The following is a 15,996-nucleotide window of genomic DNA, read 5'->3' as shown; positions in this document are numbered from 1 at the left end:
CGCTGCTGCTGCCAGGAACGCTATTACATCGTCTGAACTTTTCACCCTGAAGGGGTCGTCAAATGTTAAAACCTTTAGTTTTTCTTGCAAAAATTTCGCCACATCTTTCTGCCATGTTCCAGTTTCACAAATTAGTACATGAAATGGCCACTCCGGATTGAGGGTTTTTGCTGTGAAAGACATCTGCAGGCAAATTTTGCGGCTACTTTCTATCACACTTGCTAGCTTGGTGAAATTTAGCCTATTCAGAACTATTTTCGCCTTAGTCTTCACCTTAGCCATTGACACATTGTTACATTTGTCAAACACGGCATTGACAGCGTCTGATGCTTTCGTCACATACGCATCCTTGTCCACAACAACAAAGCCGCCATCTTTATCAGCAGGTAACAATGAATAGGAGTGATCTTTCAGCCACTTAACCGTCTTCTGCAAAGGTAGGTTCTTCCCGGAACGCCTGTACCTAGTTAGTACGTCTACACCTTCCGATATACACCGTTCCGCCTCAGTTTTTCCGGCCTGCCTTAAGACTTGCCTCACCATGGCCAAGAGCGCCACTCTGGATTTCCTTGGCTTAACCGCAAACTTGGGCCTCAGGCTGAGGACTTGTTTGACGTTCCCAGGAAAAGAAATGTTCTCCGCGGTGTGGATTTGTTGTCCGGATGGTGGATTCTTCTTCGGCAGAAGCGCACGAAGTCTGGCAAGAGTTTGCTGCCATAGGAACTCTGTGGTGCGGTCTATGTACCGTGAAATCTGATGTCATTGTTTCCATGCGTGAACCGGTCCCGAAAACAACTGCACTTTACGCTTGAGGTGCTCCCTGTACACACGCATCTGCCACTGCCATTCCGCTTACAGTTACAGGAATATTATGTAGGTGAACTGCAGTGTGCAAGAGTTGAAGGACAAGAATGTGGAACCTGTGTTGAGATAATTCATGCATATGCGAACATAAATGAAGAATAGTGACTGTGTGTGGGAAGAGAAACCACTGCAGGGAGCCATTAACACTGTCACATAATGCCCTTGAATGCTGAGCTTAAGTGTCCCCCTACTATATTGGGGAGCGAGACAAGTTGCTATGCCTCTTATGTGTTGCAACTTCTCTAAGAGGAGTGAGGTGCGTCTTACATGTAGTACAGTGAAAAGGGAGCGGAAGCCTGTATTGCCAAAATAATTGTCATCACTGTCCTTCATGAATCCTAGAATTTATTATGCAGCCTAACTGCGAATCATTACCTAGAGCAACATTACATATTGAGCAATATGCCTCGTGTACAAAGATAAGAATTTTTTTTGGACAGACCTGCCTTTCATAAACGTTCAACAGTGGCGTACACGCCCATTATGAGCCCCTTGCAAAAATACGCCACCTGTGGGAGACCACCGGAACCATAGCGCGCCGGCGCCAGGTTGGGGGAAGACCGCAAAGACGCCCGATTCGGTCGCCGCACGAATTTACTGCGGTACGCCGTACTAGCCTGCCTAAAACACTGGCAGTACTGATTCTGACGTCATCTGAAGCACTTCAGGATGGTGAACTCCTGCTGTGTTCCACAATGCCACCAACACGGATATCGCGACGCGAATGGCGGAAAGGTATGTACTTAAGTACGTACTGTAAGCAGTACGTCCGCAGTGGATGCAAGTTTTCTGGTACGCGCTTTGTCGCGCACCATGAATTCAACTTTTTTTTTCCTAATCGACTGTATTTTGTTCCTGAAGTATGTATTTCGAAAAGGACGCACAGTTTATCGCATGCAGACGAAATGCTCCGTCTACTGCGCCTGCTCCGCGAAGGCGCCGCAGCACACGATAACCCGACTACGCAGGAACGTTAACTTTTAGAAAGAAACAATGTGGTGAATACCGACAGCCTCCCAGCTTGATAGATAGTTGCGATTTTGTGTAAAATGCGCTGACGAAATGCGTCGTTCGCTTGTGCTTGTGCAGCCGAGTGAACGACGGTGTTGATGGAGGCGGTCAAATCTAAGCTGCGTGCGCACACCTACTCGTGCACTTTGCATTCGTTGGCTGCACGAGTATGCGCTATGGTAGGATGTGAGCTTTCGTATTGCCTATGATTTAGTGCCCCGGAGCTGCATGAGAGAAGCAAGAGATTCCCTGTTGGTGATACATTTAGACCAAAACTTAGAATACAGTTTCTCACTAGCATCACACAACACGCTTGTTTGCGTCGTTCTCGCTTATAAATTCGGTCGCCAGACGAAGTATAATACAGGCCACCTCGCCATCTGCAGCAGTGTGCTTTGACCAAAACACCGCTACGACACATGTGCTCGCGCGAGCGATTTCATTTGGTTCGCTTGTAACACAGCGAACCTTTTTAAAACCAAAGCACTAGAGAATATAACACAGAAAACCACCGTTTTATTGAAGTACTCACTGACTAAAAAAAAAAACACAGGGAGTGAGTATGTAAAATTTTATTTGTGACGTTGATCAACTCAATCAGTAGAGTAACCATTTTTACATTTAGGATAACAGACTAGAAAGTAGGAAAAAAACAGTCATCATGCTGTCAATGCCAATTACATCTTTTGCAGGTGTCTTATCACAAGTTTCCCAGAGACAGTCTACAGCTCAAGAAGTGGATTATTGCTATAAAGAGAGACCCAGGTCCTAATTTTGTAATTGACCAATCAACTAAAGTATGCAGCAAACATTTCAAGCTAGATGACTTCGTCAGCAATGTAGCAAGTGGAAGACGTTTCCTCAAAGAAAATGCTGTTCCGTCACAGTTCCCATTTTCGAAACCGGTGACCAAACGTCGACCACCAAAGCAGAGACTAACACACTGCATCAACAGGACTCCAACAACCAACACAAGCACAGCAGGGTCTGGAGAAACATCTCACCAATGCAGCACTCAAGATGACGAGCCTCCTGCAAGCCCCAACATTGCAGTTTGCGACCACCAGCCCGCAGACTTGGCAGACCAACCAGACTCTCCTACTGAGAAGCAATTTGAGCTTCAAGATTGTTCTGTGTGCACTAACGTGAAGGCAGAGCTTCAGGCCAAATATGAGGAACTTAAAGGCCTCTATACTTATGTAACAAATCTGGGAAGTTCTGTACAGAAGTTAAAAGATGACCTTGAAGTAGAAAAACAGAAGAATGCCGAGCTTGCAGCACCTAATGGAAATCTCCAGCAACAGCTTGCAGTGACCACTCGGCAGCTGCAAGAAGCACAAGCTGTAAATGAAAAACAGCAACAGAGGGTGTTCTCACTAGACAAATTCAAGAATGATGATAGCAGCATGCAGTTTTACACAGGGCTGCTCAACTACCAGGATTTCCAGAAGCTGCTGCTGCTGTTAAAATCAGGCGAAAATGCATGTAATGTGTATAGAAAGAAACATTGCCTGCCCAATGATGATGCCAGAGGTAGACCTCGCAAGCTTTCACAAGAGGAAGAGCTATTTCTGACACTGGTTAAGCTCAGAACAGGATTCTTTCACCCGCACCTTGGCCAGATTTTTGGTATCTCGCCTAGTACGGTGTCGAGGATATTCTCTAGTTGGGTGAGCTTTATGTATGTCCAGCTAGGGAAACTACCTTTGTGGGCGCCCAGAAGTGTGATCAACCGCAATATGCCTGCTGTGTTCCGAGAGCTCTACCCCTCCACAAGAGTGATTGTTGATGCCACAGAGATTAGGTGCGAGGTACCTAGCTCTCTTGTAATGCAGTCAGGTACATATTCAAATTATAAATCAGCCAACACTTTCAAGGCACTTGTTGGTGTATCACCAGATGGTCTGCTGACTTTCGCTTCAGAACTTTTCATGGGGTCACTCTCCGACAGAGAAATTGTGATTCGAAGTGGATTTCTAAACCAGACATTTTCTTCTGGAGACACTGTCATGGCTGACAAGGGTTTCAAAATCAGGGACCTGCTTGAAGAAAAAAAAAGTTGCCCTCAACATGCCACCATTTCTCAGACAGGACCAGTTCGAAAAAGAGGACGTGCAGGAAACGCAAGATATCGCATCTTGTCGAATCCATGTAGAGCGACGAATACAACGCATCAAGTGCTATAACATCTTTGACCGCCCCATACCACTGTCTCTTGGCCCGCTTATTAACCAGATATGGTCAGTCTGTGCAGCGCTCAGCAACATGCAAAGCCCTTTAATTCTAGAATTCGAATAGAAACATTTTTCAACTTGTGTGGTCTGCTGAATCAAGCCTTACATTTCATTGTCCTTGAGCTGCTTCACCATAAAAGGCAACAGTGTGTTGAAATAAAAGCTGTTCAATACGGCTTCCATGTTGCTCCATTCTTCACAGAAACGCAACCTCTGGACAATGAGGAAGTGCGGCCCGAACACTACGAAGTCTGCCCACTGTGTCTGGGTAACGCCCATCTGACCGAGCACCTGCATATAGTGTTCATGGTCCTTCTTGAGTGTTGGCAGGCAGTTCTCGTCAAATTCGACGAAAAAGTCTTAAGACAGAAGGTCTTCTTTTGTAGCATCCTTCAGAGAATAGGGGCAGTTCACTTCCACGGTACCCAGCGGGAAGGGCTCAGAGGGGTCAAAGGCAATTGCATTTTGTGATGCACCCAGCCATGGTTTTGTGGGGTTCACAAAGATTCCACAGTTAATTATTTCAACAGGATGGCCTGCAGCGATCATGGTGTCCTTATATCGCAGGATTTCATCACTTTCATTCGCAATTCCATATCTGAAAAAATGGGGGGGGGGGGGGTGTAACGTTAGGAACGTGTTTTTTTTTCGGAGATGTATCTGTGTCAGTAGCAAATACACATACCTGATAGCCCTCACACGGGAAAGGTCCTTCATAGCTGTTAGGTTTGCTAGCCCTTTCTCCGTCCATTTTTTGCGGCTCATGACTACGCCAAAGTGGGACGCCGTCAATCGATGGCTGTGGGCGTGAAACCAAGCTGTGCTGTTCCTTTGTTTTCTGGAGGCCTTCTCCAGTTGTTGGGCTTCATCAGGTGTAACAACTATCCCCTAAAAGGTGTATAAAAACAATGACTTAGCATGTGTTGCACAGATACTGTGTGCCATAAACAACATTAGAGGCCACATGTCAAACAGTTCGCGGCTTGTAACAGACATAAAGTCTTTACTGAAATGAACTAAACATACTAGTGATGCAAATACCTTAAGCACTGCCGCAGTAGCTCCATCCACTGGGTAAGGAACCTGCCAAGGTGTCAGGCCACTGAAGCACACAAAGGGTTCAGCTGTCTCCCACAGCTGTGGCTGCCTGCTTCTTAGGTTGTCTGACATAAGCACAGAAAACCCATGCGGCACAAGCGACTGTTGGTAGCTCAGCAGACAACCTTTTATCCGCTTGCCGTATCTGGTTTCGACCACTTCACTGCAGTCGGCAGCTTGAAGCACACTAGCAAAATGTTGCATTCCACTCGATGTGTTCAAGGCATCAGCAAATGCTTTAATGCAATCTTCTTGCTGCTCCAGTGGCTCACTTGCAGCATGACCGCTGTATACCTTTGAGCTGCGGGGAACAGCTTGCCCGCCTTCTGCAACTTTTCGCCAGTCAATTTTTTGGACACTGGTTCCTCGTAATGGATTTGTTCTTGGGACTCGCCACCGCTGAGGCAAGTCAGTGGATGACATATGAGCTGGTGCCTCAGAGAATCCTTTTTCCTGAAGCAGCGCGACAATCCTTAGCACTGCTTGTAAGTGGTTACACACATACTTTCCAGCAGCACATTCACATTGTCCGCCAAGCACGTCACCTTGCAGAGACAAGGCCACTGAAACTGCATATGGTGGCTTCGTCTTCCTCTGGCTTCTGTGGCAGTTGGCCTTCACAAATACCATATTGTCGCTGAAATAAAGACAAAAGTACTGGCATCAGCATTTGTTGCATGACCACTGCAGTCTCGTCCCCAAGGATCTTTAAGGAGAGAACAGCATAGCAGGATGAAAACGAAGAAGCGACACTGCGCTTCGTAACACTGTCACTTCGCCCTCATCTTGTCGGGTTGCTTTATCCCGTGTACTGCAATGTATGCAAACCTGAAATAGTACCGCCGTCTTACTTTATAATGAATAAATATCTGGGTGTTGCAACGCTTTGCAGTAGTAGGTCTTATCTACGTAGTGAAACGAATACTGCGAAGCCACTGTGCGCGACGCGAACACATGCACAAAACAGGATAGCACGAATACGAGCAACAGGAGACGTCAACACAAGATTCTAACGTGCGTAAAACAAAGCGAGCACATCACATCGGGCGCCTTTCTCCGTCACTCCGCTTGCGCTTAATCAGTTCGGTTTAACAACATTTAAGCGCCCAAACGAAGTATGGCTACTTACGTTGCGCAGGAATAATTCGCTAACACAGATGACGTGACGACGTAGCTTTCGGTGACGAGCTTGTATGCTTTCCGCTGACATTTCGTGGTCGCTGTCAACCGCGACACGTATGCATCGATGTGTGCCCTTCGAAGCGGCGGCAACTTGGTCAAGTCGCTCTCCCATAAACGCACCGGATACACGATATCACTCATTTCCGTTCAAACAATGCCTCTGTACCAACGGTGGCTCAGCACTACAGCAGCAAAATCGCAGCTTAGCAAGTGGTGCGTGCCCACGCCAACGGAACAAAGGCAGTCAGGCTACAGAGAATCACAGCAGTAGTCAGCTTGCGGCGGAGAGGCGGCTTCCCCTAAGATGGCGAATGTCTTCGCAGCGTGCTTTGCGAACCGAAACCGGAACCGAAATTCACCGGCAGGTAACGTATTTTTGCAAGGGGTCTATTGTTGCCTAATTTGCAAAGAGGAGTACCCAGCAGTCACCTTTGCTAAAAAAAAGGTGGAAGCACGTACACTGACGGTCAAGTCGCACTAAGGGTGTAGAGGGTCAACAGGTTGTCTGGGATTTTTCTTAAAGCCACCGGACATCCCCAATTAACATGAAGCAAAGTGCAAATAGCTGAGCCCGTGAAAATAGGATCTAATTCCTGGACCCCGAATCCCGGAAAGAGAAAAAGATTCCAAACCTGGGAAGACCACCTGAGTAACAAAGAAAATTTAAAGTTTACTACTACCACTATTACTATTTCCAGCTGGATTATTGAACTGGATCATACCCTTAGAGCTGCAAAATGCCATTTGGAGCTTTAATATTGAAATTATGTCAATCTGCATAATTTATACTTCCAGTTACCTTCAACTGAATTAAAGTAGAATTTGTGGATTTTCGTCAGGGGTACAAATTTCAGTTAAAAGATGGCAATGGGTAGCCTGACAAAACTCTGCCCAAGCCTTGCATTTTCATCTCGAAGATAATCACCATGAAACAATCGCCTGACTTTTACGTCAAGAAAAACAATTAATTGCTGTATAATTACATGCAGCATGTGAAAGCAGCAGTCGAAAGCAAGCACACAGAGGCAACCAAATGTCATGAGGCAAAGCACGTTGCAATCTTATCACACAAACTGTGCCACACAAGATGTGTTTCACCCTGAAGAGATGCTGTAAACGACTGCAGACGCAGCGACCATGCTGTATGTTGAGCCTGTTGTGGACTGCTGACTCTTCACAAACACAAAGTAAACAGAAAAGCACTGGTGAAAGCATGCCCAGGCAACACTATGATGCTAGAAGGAAAACATTTTGGCGCTTTCCTGTCTTTCACTGAAGCACCAAATAAAATGTGCATTGTGTACAGGCAGAACACATAATGAGGCCCTACACCAAGCAACGACACTTCTTTAACATCACCAAAGCATGTCTTGAAGCACACACTCAGCAAGTTGGCCGACGGTAGGCGGAAAGCTCTTGGGACACTTCCTGAGTCACGAAAAAACTCAGCAAATTTAGAGGGGCATTTCGTAGGCCTTAAGTGCGAGGAGGCGAAAGCCTTCAGCGCAGTGTTGCTGCTTGTGTCGCTGATGTGTGATGAAGATGTTCATTAAAGGCTACACAACTGTTCGCTTCACAACACTTTCGCATTAGCACGCGCACGCTTGATTGCTGGAGACACAGGAGAGCGTTTAGGTAGCATCCTTCCAGATCGGCATTCAGGAGGCGTCTGGCAAGATTGCGTGGGAAGCGCTCCCCTCGAACGATGGTGGCGCCACTCAGTGACGTCACACGCATGCGCAGTAGGCTGAAGCGCCGGCATTAAGCACTAGTATTGATAATTAACTAATTACTTGCCTGCTGACCAGGAGGAATGTGAAAGCACGTGTTTTGAGGAAATGAAAGGTTTTTGAGGACGGACGCAGAAGCTCTCACATCTAGAAATCTCGGTGGGCACCTCAACCACGTTTGATCGATAGCTATAGTGTGACACTTTTCTGTGAACATCCCCGCTGGCGAGTCATGAGCCTATAAAGACTTTCGCCTTGAAAGTAACCTATGTTGTCATGCATACCACTAATAAATTCAAAGCCAAAAATATGGCCGTGTTTAAAGAATAGCACTAAAATGAAGATGACTTCACCAGCTTCTTAGCAGTATGCCGTCAAACTTGAAAGAGAGAAAATGTGCATTGATCGCTTGTGGCATAGCTACATGAGAAAACGACAGCAGTGAGTGCGATTCCCCCACGCAGCTGATCATACACTTCCTGTCTGTCAGGTAGAACCCAAGAGGTGCTGTGTCCTCCTCTTTGTTGTAGGAGTTCATGCCCCTGCTATTATCACCACTCGCCGGCGGTGTCACGATCCTGCAGCTGAGTGTGAATGAATGCGTTCTGTTACACAATGCAATTCGAAGAGAACTCTTGGCCATGCCATGCAGCACTTGACATTTTTGCAGACACCTCATGTAATCAACCAGGAGCCTGGTATGGCCACCCAGCTAGGCAACCAGTCCAGCCGAGACGTAAGCGAAGATGGATCTGGTATCAGGGCTTTCGAGCACGAGGTCTCATGGTGAGAGTGGTGCGCCACATCTGCATTTGACGCACACCATCACCTGCAAGTTAATGTTGTACACTGAAATCTTCGCACAAGCTAGAAATTGGGTTTCCAAATATGTGAAATTGTTGAAGCTTCAAGTTCAACTGCAGTCCAGTTTCACGAATGATTGTAAAATATGCTCAGTGCAAAGCCAATCTTTAGTACCAAAATGAACTGTTTCCATAATAGCTATAGGTACTTGATTGCAGATTTTCCAAACTGATGCCCACAAATAATTTCATATTAGAGTTTTTTATACTCAGTAAAAGAAACCACTAAAAAATATGTTGCAGGGAAGGGCAAAAGTTCAATTGCTTGTGACTACCTTTAGTTTTTTAGCGTATGCATGCTTTTGCATTTTGCACCGATCAAAATGAGGCTACCGTGACACTGATCAGCAAGAGAAATCTAAAGCCACAGAACAACACTGCGTGTCACCCACACATATCTTTACTGTCATCTGAAAACTACAGACATGATTAATTTACTTTAATTTAATATGCGGTTCTATTTACACTATCCTTCCTGGTTCAATAAACTATATGTAAATGCAGTCAGATATCACTAGTTGTATGCAATCTCAACCCAGGTAAACACGTTAACCCTTCATGCCTGCCACAACACAATAAGCACGTGGTCACCAGTTTGACGATTTCCATGCGGGCAGTACAGGAGAATAGAGATACTTCGCACAAATGGGTCATGGATGGATACACAGACTTCTTGAGGGCTGGTACCTTCACTGGCAGGAACAGCACACCTGTAAAAAAAAGTGTACAAGACTCGTATTTTTGTTTTCCGCGTGCCGTTACAAAAAATTACAGAAAAAAATTTCACCCTCCTGCGGTCATTTCCACGTGACTGCTGTGTAACTGATGCTGTAACACTGCCAGCCTCCCTCAAATCCAGGTCCTCCCACCGGGTGAAATGCTCTGTGTATGCAGACGACGTGGCCCTGTGGGTGAGGGCCACACCCAGGAGGATCCGTTCTATGCGAACATCTCTCCAGAGGGCCCTGGATGCCGCACAGGCCTACCTTTCGTCCATCGGCCTCACAATATCACCAGGAAAGACGGAGGCCCTGCTGTACCACCCCAGAGGGCGTCGGGCGCACATCACCATCCTGCGGCTCGGTGCGGATAGGCTCACGTGGCGGGACCAGGTGAAGTATCTCGGCCTGCTGATCGACCGGCGTCTCACCTGGCTTCCTGCGGTGAGGGCCCTCCTGCCTCGTCTACGACGAATCGGCCAGGCAGTCCAGCGCCTCCAGGCCGGGGGTAAGGGCTGCTCTCCTTCCTGTGCCCTCCGCCTCTACCACGCAGCGACCACATTCCTAGTGACATATGCCCTCCCGCTGGTGACCCTGCCACCCGCCCGCCTTCGGACTCTAGAGTTTGGCCACCGCTCCGTCCTGCGGCAGTGCATGGGCCTCCCCCGCATCTCCCCCATCGCTGCCACTCACGCGGAAGCAGGGACCTGGCCGCTTTCCCTCCTGCTCCTCCAGACGGGATTCCGCCATGTCAACCGCCTATACCATGCACCAGACGGAAGGGCCCTCCTGTCTCGGCTCCGCCAAACACCGGACTCCCGCATGGGGCTCCTGTGGAGCGCATTTCACAGGCTCTTCGGCCCCCCTGTCACCCAGGCACCATTCCCGCCCCCACCAACAAGGCCGCCACTCCCCATCTCGGTGGACATCCGGAGCTGCAGTAGGCGTCGTACACCTGTTGCTGCCCTGCAGCAGACTGTTGCCACCCTGCTGCAGGAGTCCCTGGGAGGACATCTCCAAGTCTACACCGACGGCTCGGTTCTCCCAGCAACAGGCCAAGCCGCTGCGGCCTGCGTAGCACCGGCCTTAGGTGCAGCACTGTCGTGCCGCCTGCGGTTCCCGGCCATCTCCACTGCGGGTGAACTGGCGGGCCTCCACCTGGCAGTGGACCTGCTTCTCCTGCTGCCTGGACTGCAGCCCACAGTCATCCTAACCGACTCCAGAGCAGCCCTTCAGCTGCTGCGCAAGCACCAGACCAGGCATTACACTGTGGCCAACCTTACGGCCCGACTTATCGCCATCCAGGATGCTGGCCGTCCGGTCTCCCTCCAGTGGCTGCTTTCACATGTCGGCATCACTGGGAACGAGGCTGCGGATCAGCTGGCCGGGGCCGCCCACACCAATGGCTCTCCGGTGTCCTCAACAGTCACGCGGCTGGACTTCGCCAGTCCTGCTCTTCGGCAGGCTGTGCGGGCCCTCCACCCCGATCCTCGCATGGCCTCAGGAGTCCGCTTCATGCGGGTACCCGACTGCCTGCCACGGAGGGAACGGACCCTCCTCCTGCGACTGCGAACGGGCTGCTCATGGACACAGGCCCGTCTGCACCGACAGGGCAGAGCCCCGTCCCCGGCCTGCTCCTTCTGTGGGGCAGACGAGACACTGGGCCACCTCCTCTGTGCTTGCCCGAACCTAGAGGCAGCCCGGCGTGACATGACTGCAGGCTACCGCAATCTAGGGCTACCTTCCTACTCGGACCAGGACCTGCTGCACCCTGGGCGCAGCCAGACTCAGGCCTTCCGGCTGCTGCTGGAATTCCTGCAAACAACGGGGCTAGCCACTCGGCTATAAGCCAGGCTCGCATCCCGTGATCCTGAACACGGCCGCCGGTCCTTGTGCGCCAGCCCGCTGATGCCCCGGCTGTTACTCTGCTCCTGCGCGCCGGCGGAAACGGCGGTAATTCAGCACACCCCGCCGCGCTGCTACCCTGTAGCAGTTTACCCCGCGGTCCCCCCCCCCCCCCCGGCCGCCACGTGGCGGCCTCCTGCAGCCATCCCCGGCTATGCTGCAGTCCTTGCCCACCTCTGCCCAGCCTTCCGACTGACCCGGGGCCATGGGCTGCTTGCCTCTTGCAAGCCTCCGACGCGCGCGCGCCGATCCCAGCGCGTGCCATTCATCCTTTCCTCCCCTGTTGTGGCTGCTGCTGCTGCGGGGATCTTCCTCCCTGGACACCAAGGACCACCAGCGCGCGACGCAAGCGGACATCCCCCCCCCCCCCCCCCCCCCACATTCCTCCCACGTAGCCACAAGAAGAAGAAGAGTAGCGAAATCAGCTTTATGTGCTTCATTAGTAATGCTTAACCCTGGTTATAGTATTTTTTTAAGCTTTCACGCAATTTTTTTCCCACAGTTAAGGGAACGACTGTCTGCTGCACACACTCATTTGCCTGCTTTGAACTCATTTTCAGCCTGCATGCAGAAGGAATGAGAATTGTTCTACACAAACTGTCACCGCTACAGCTTTCGCTTTCTTACCTCAATGATGTTAAAGGCGTCGCGTTGTACCTTTCCCGACAGACGTTTACGTTGTCTTGCTGACACCGCTGTGATCAGATAGTGCGCCAGTGCACACGGATGTCCCGTCGAGAAGCCCGGCATATTCCTGGAGTTTGTTGCTGGGCCACGCGAACACCTATCGTGTCATCCACTCATCACGAGCGCAAATCCCATCCATTCAGCGACGTTCACTGCTGGCGATCACACCTCAGAGCTCGACAGTTTGGCACTACCTCTCACCGCAATGCATCCTTGCATAGTCATCACATCATACGCCTCGTCAGATAATTGCACAAGAGAGCTCAGTAGTCAGAGACAACTGGAAAGCATCGTGGTGCTATCGAAAGTCGCTCACCTGTCGCAGTTCTCGGGTTTAACAAACGACGAATCAATGCAACGACCAGTAAAACTCGCCAAAACCATCAAAACGCAACGTCGGCGCCGCCATTACCACGCTACTTTAACCGCACGGATCGATTATTTCTATAAATCCTATAAAACCCTATAAATCAACGTTGCATTCACTCTTTTGCATAATTCGGGTACCTTTGGCCAGGCGAAAGTATGGCGTCGAATTGCAGCCATTTTTAGCAATGGCGGAAGATTGTAAAAATGATGAAACGTCAGTTAGACATCACTCCGAAATTCCATTCCATTCCAAAAAACTTTTATTTCCATCAGAAGGGAGGCCCCCTGCTCCCTACCCCCGGCACGCAGGCCTAGGGGGTAGGGGCCGGGACCCCCGCGATTAAAGGCAGGCAGAGTTGCTGGCTCTTCGCGGCCTCTACCGCCAGATGAATGGCTTGCTTCTGCTTGACGGTGTCCGTGCTCCGCAGAAGGGTCTCCCAGGCTTCTCTACTATCAATTCCTTCGTTAGCCCCTGGGGAGTCTACACATTCCCAAATTACGTGATCGAGGGTCCCCCTCTCTCCACATTTTTTCGCTTATCATCTATGTCTTCGTCTTTGATGACGTGCGATGCCCAGACCGGATTAATGTAATTTCCTGCCTGTAATCTACGCCAAATCGTCGCCTCTGTTTCTGAGCTCTCTGTCCGGTGGAGGGACTAGTCTCCTTTGTAATCTGTAGTTTTCAGTTATTTCCGTGTAATTCTGCAGTCTCTCGTCTAGTTCTTTGCAGTCGGGCGGTTCTGCTCCGGCTCGGAAGTAGAAATCTCGAGCCAGAGCGTGTGCCGCCTCATTGTCTCGAACTGACGTGTGAGCTGGTGCCCATACGAGGCTAATTTTCCTGTCTATCTTTCCTCCTGTTAGTATCAGCACCGCTTCTGGGCAATCCTACCTCTACCATAGTTATATATGGCCGTTTTGCGGTAGCTAACTATGAATTCTGCTTCTGTCCCTACGCAAGCAAGCGCTATTGCAGCTTCTTCTGCTGAATCCGTATTGCGGCTGCGTATGGTTGCTGATGAGACTGCCTCACCTCGGCCATTCACCACCGAGGCTACCGCCGCTCCCAGCTTGCCACTCGCCGCGTCCGTGTATGCTACTGTTTCCTCGTTTGCCTCGCTGAAGCGCCTGACTAGCGCCTCAGCTCTCTTCTCCCTCCTTTCCTTGTGAAAGGTGGGGTGCATATTCCTAGGGAGAGAGGATCCACCCTAAGTTGTTCTCTAATTATTCTTTGGATGTCCTGCTTCTTTTGCATACCCCTGTCTATTTGTAGTCCTACCATGTTTAGGATAGCCCTACCTGTGCTGTATTGGCTAAGTCTTTCCAGCTGGGCTGTTTTAACAGCCTCGGCGATTTCCCTCCATGTGTTGTGAACTCCCATTCCTAAGTCTTTCGGTAGAAGTGCTTATGGGTATACCGAGTGCTCGCTTGTAGCATCTCCTGATTATCGAATCTAGTTTGTGTTTTTTGCGGCAAAAACCCACAAACCCGATATTCCGTTTAGAGCAATAGTTTCTGAGCGCAACTCTTGGCAGTTAGTTGTATCTACTTACCTGTGCAGACATCTCTCTGCACTTAATGCAGTGGATCCTTTCATCGTTCCCAACTCGGAAACTGTTGCAAGGTTCCTCAGGGATGAAAATCCCGGCCCTTGCTCTGGCTTCAGCGTGGACGTGGTTGATTTGTACTATTCACTTCCACATATCCAACTCATGAAGTACGTCCAGCTATGTATTACTGAAGACAACGATGAATGCCTCTTCCGGAATTCCTGTGGTATTCCAACCGCGTCCTTTCTAGAACTGTTGTCATTCTACCTCAATAACACGTATATTATGTGGGAAGGCAAAGTACTTATGCCAAAGTCGGGTGTGTGCATAGGTGCGAGGGTAGCCCCTATCCTGAGCAATATCTTTCTGAGCCGCGTTGATAGACAAGTGTCGAATAAGTTAGCAGGAACAGTCATTCGCATTTTCCGTTACGTGGATGATTTCCTGGTTTTTGGAAGGCCCCTGGATCTTGAATATGTGTCACGAGTTCTTGATGTTTTACACAAATTGGCTCGGGACTGACGTTTACGCACGAAGTCCCCCAGCAAAATGGCTTGCAATTTCTTGATTCAAAACTGACTTTTGAACCAGACCATGTGTGTTGGCAATATTCCCCCCGAAGCGAGAAGCCCCTATTGAACTACAAGTCGTTCCACTCAAAACTGGTAAAAGCTGGAATTGTTACCAGTTGTTAAAGCATGGCAGTAAACAAACCTTGTCCTCATCAAATGAGCAGCAGTCTCCTAGCCCAAGTGCGCAAGTGCAGAGAAGCAGGATACCCGGACTCGGTTACTGTGTTAAGTGCTGATAAAGTATTAAAAGCGGTGAAGTCCTCAGAGTGCACCTCTGATGTGCAGTCTTGTCAAAATGAAAGGAAGAGGGTGACCGTCATGCCATGTGTTCACAAACTGCCGCACCGGTTTAAAAAAGTGGGGGCTAAGTACGGAGTTAATGTTCTTTTTTCAGCCCCTAATAAACTAAGTAAAGTAGGGGCCGCAGTACGAAGAAAAATCGAAGGACATAGAAAGTGGAAAGTGTGTAACATCAATCATGTCAATCAATATGTCCAGTGCAGGACTGGCATTGTCTACCAGATCCCATTGTCATGTGGTTCTACGTACATAGGCCAGTCCGGCCGATGTATTAATGTACGCATCATGGAACACGCCAGTTCCTTGGGAAAAAAAGAGACTAACCTAGCCAAGCATTGCTTCAAGTGTAAATGCACACCGTATTTTGTCGACACGGAAGTGTTGTTCGTGCACAATGACCGGCGCACAAGAGAGATAGCAGAGGCCTTCCGTATCATAAGAAAGACAAGCTGTTGCGTCACCACACCTTCAGTAACCCTAACCTCCAAGGAAATGAGCCTGTTGCACAGGGGATAGAATATCGGCGATAACTGCACGAGCCTTTAATGCAGTGTGTTTTTATTTGCATTTTTAAATGAGTACATCTGTGACCATGCTCATGTGCGTAGCTCTTGTGTGCGTATAAATTGACCTGCTTACTTGAAATAAAATTTAGTTGTAAGATCAGCGCCTGTGTGTGTGTTCTCTTCTTTCTTCTCCTTGTTGCTTAGCGCTGCTTTAATATTATTTTGCACGAAGTGTCGGTTAAAAAAATAGCCCCACTATTGGCTGACGCTCGATGGACGGACGGACGGACGGATGGATGGATGGATGGATGGATGGATGGATGGATGGATGGATGGATGGATGGATGGATGGATGGATGGATGGATGGATGGATGGACGGACGGACGGACGGACGGACGGACGGACG

General features: G+C 49.1%; 2 protein-coding genes and 1 pseudogene across 2 annotated transcripts; 2 read left to right on the top strand and 1 right to left on the bottom strand.

The window, feature by feature from the left end:
* Positions 1–2,431: 2,431 nt before the first annotated feature.
* Positions 2,432–6,690, bottom strand: LOC144106687 (uncharacterized). Its single transcript, XM_077639528.1, has 4 exons — positions 6,337–6,690; positions 5,151–5,844; positions 4,795–4,997; positions 2,432–4,707 (listed from the first exon to the last, which is right to left on the bottom strand). Exons 1-4 carry the CDS (start codon positions 6,528–6,530, stop codon positions 4,470–4,472), a joined length of 1,329 nt encoding a protein of 442 aa, XP_077495654.1. The 5' UTR covers positions 6,531–6,690; the 3' UTR covers positions 2,432–4,469.
* On the top strand, positions 3,282–4,173 carry LOC144106686 (uncharacterized; annotated as a pseudogene).
* A 2,129-nt stretch (positions 6,691–8,819) lies between the features above and the next one.
* LOC144108729 (uncharacterized) lies at positions 8,820–11,549 on the top strand. The gene is made up of 2 exons (XM_077641898.1): positions 8,820–8,905; positions 9,842–11,549. Exons 1-2 carry the CDS (start codon positions 8,820–8,822, stop codon positions 11,547–11,549), a joined length of 1,794 nt encoding a protein of 597 aa, XP_077498024.1.
* Positions 11,550–15,996: the final 4,447 nt, after the last annotated feature.

Source organism: Amblyomma americanum, chromosome 10 (genome assembly GCF_052857255.1).
Source record: "Amblyomma americanum isolate KBUSLIRL-KWMA chromosome 10, ASM5285725v1, whole genome shotgun sequence".
NCBI lineage: Eukaryota > Metazoa > Arthropoda > Arachnida > Ixodida > Ixodidae > Amblyomma > Amblyomma americanum.
Note: the sequence above shows the minus strand (reverse complement) of the source record. Positions and strands in the feature narration are given on the sequence as shown.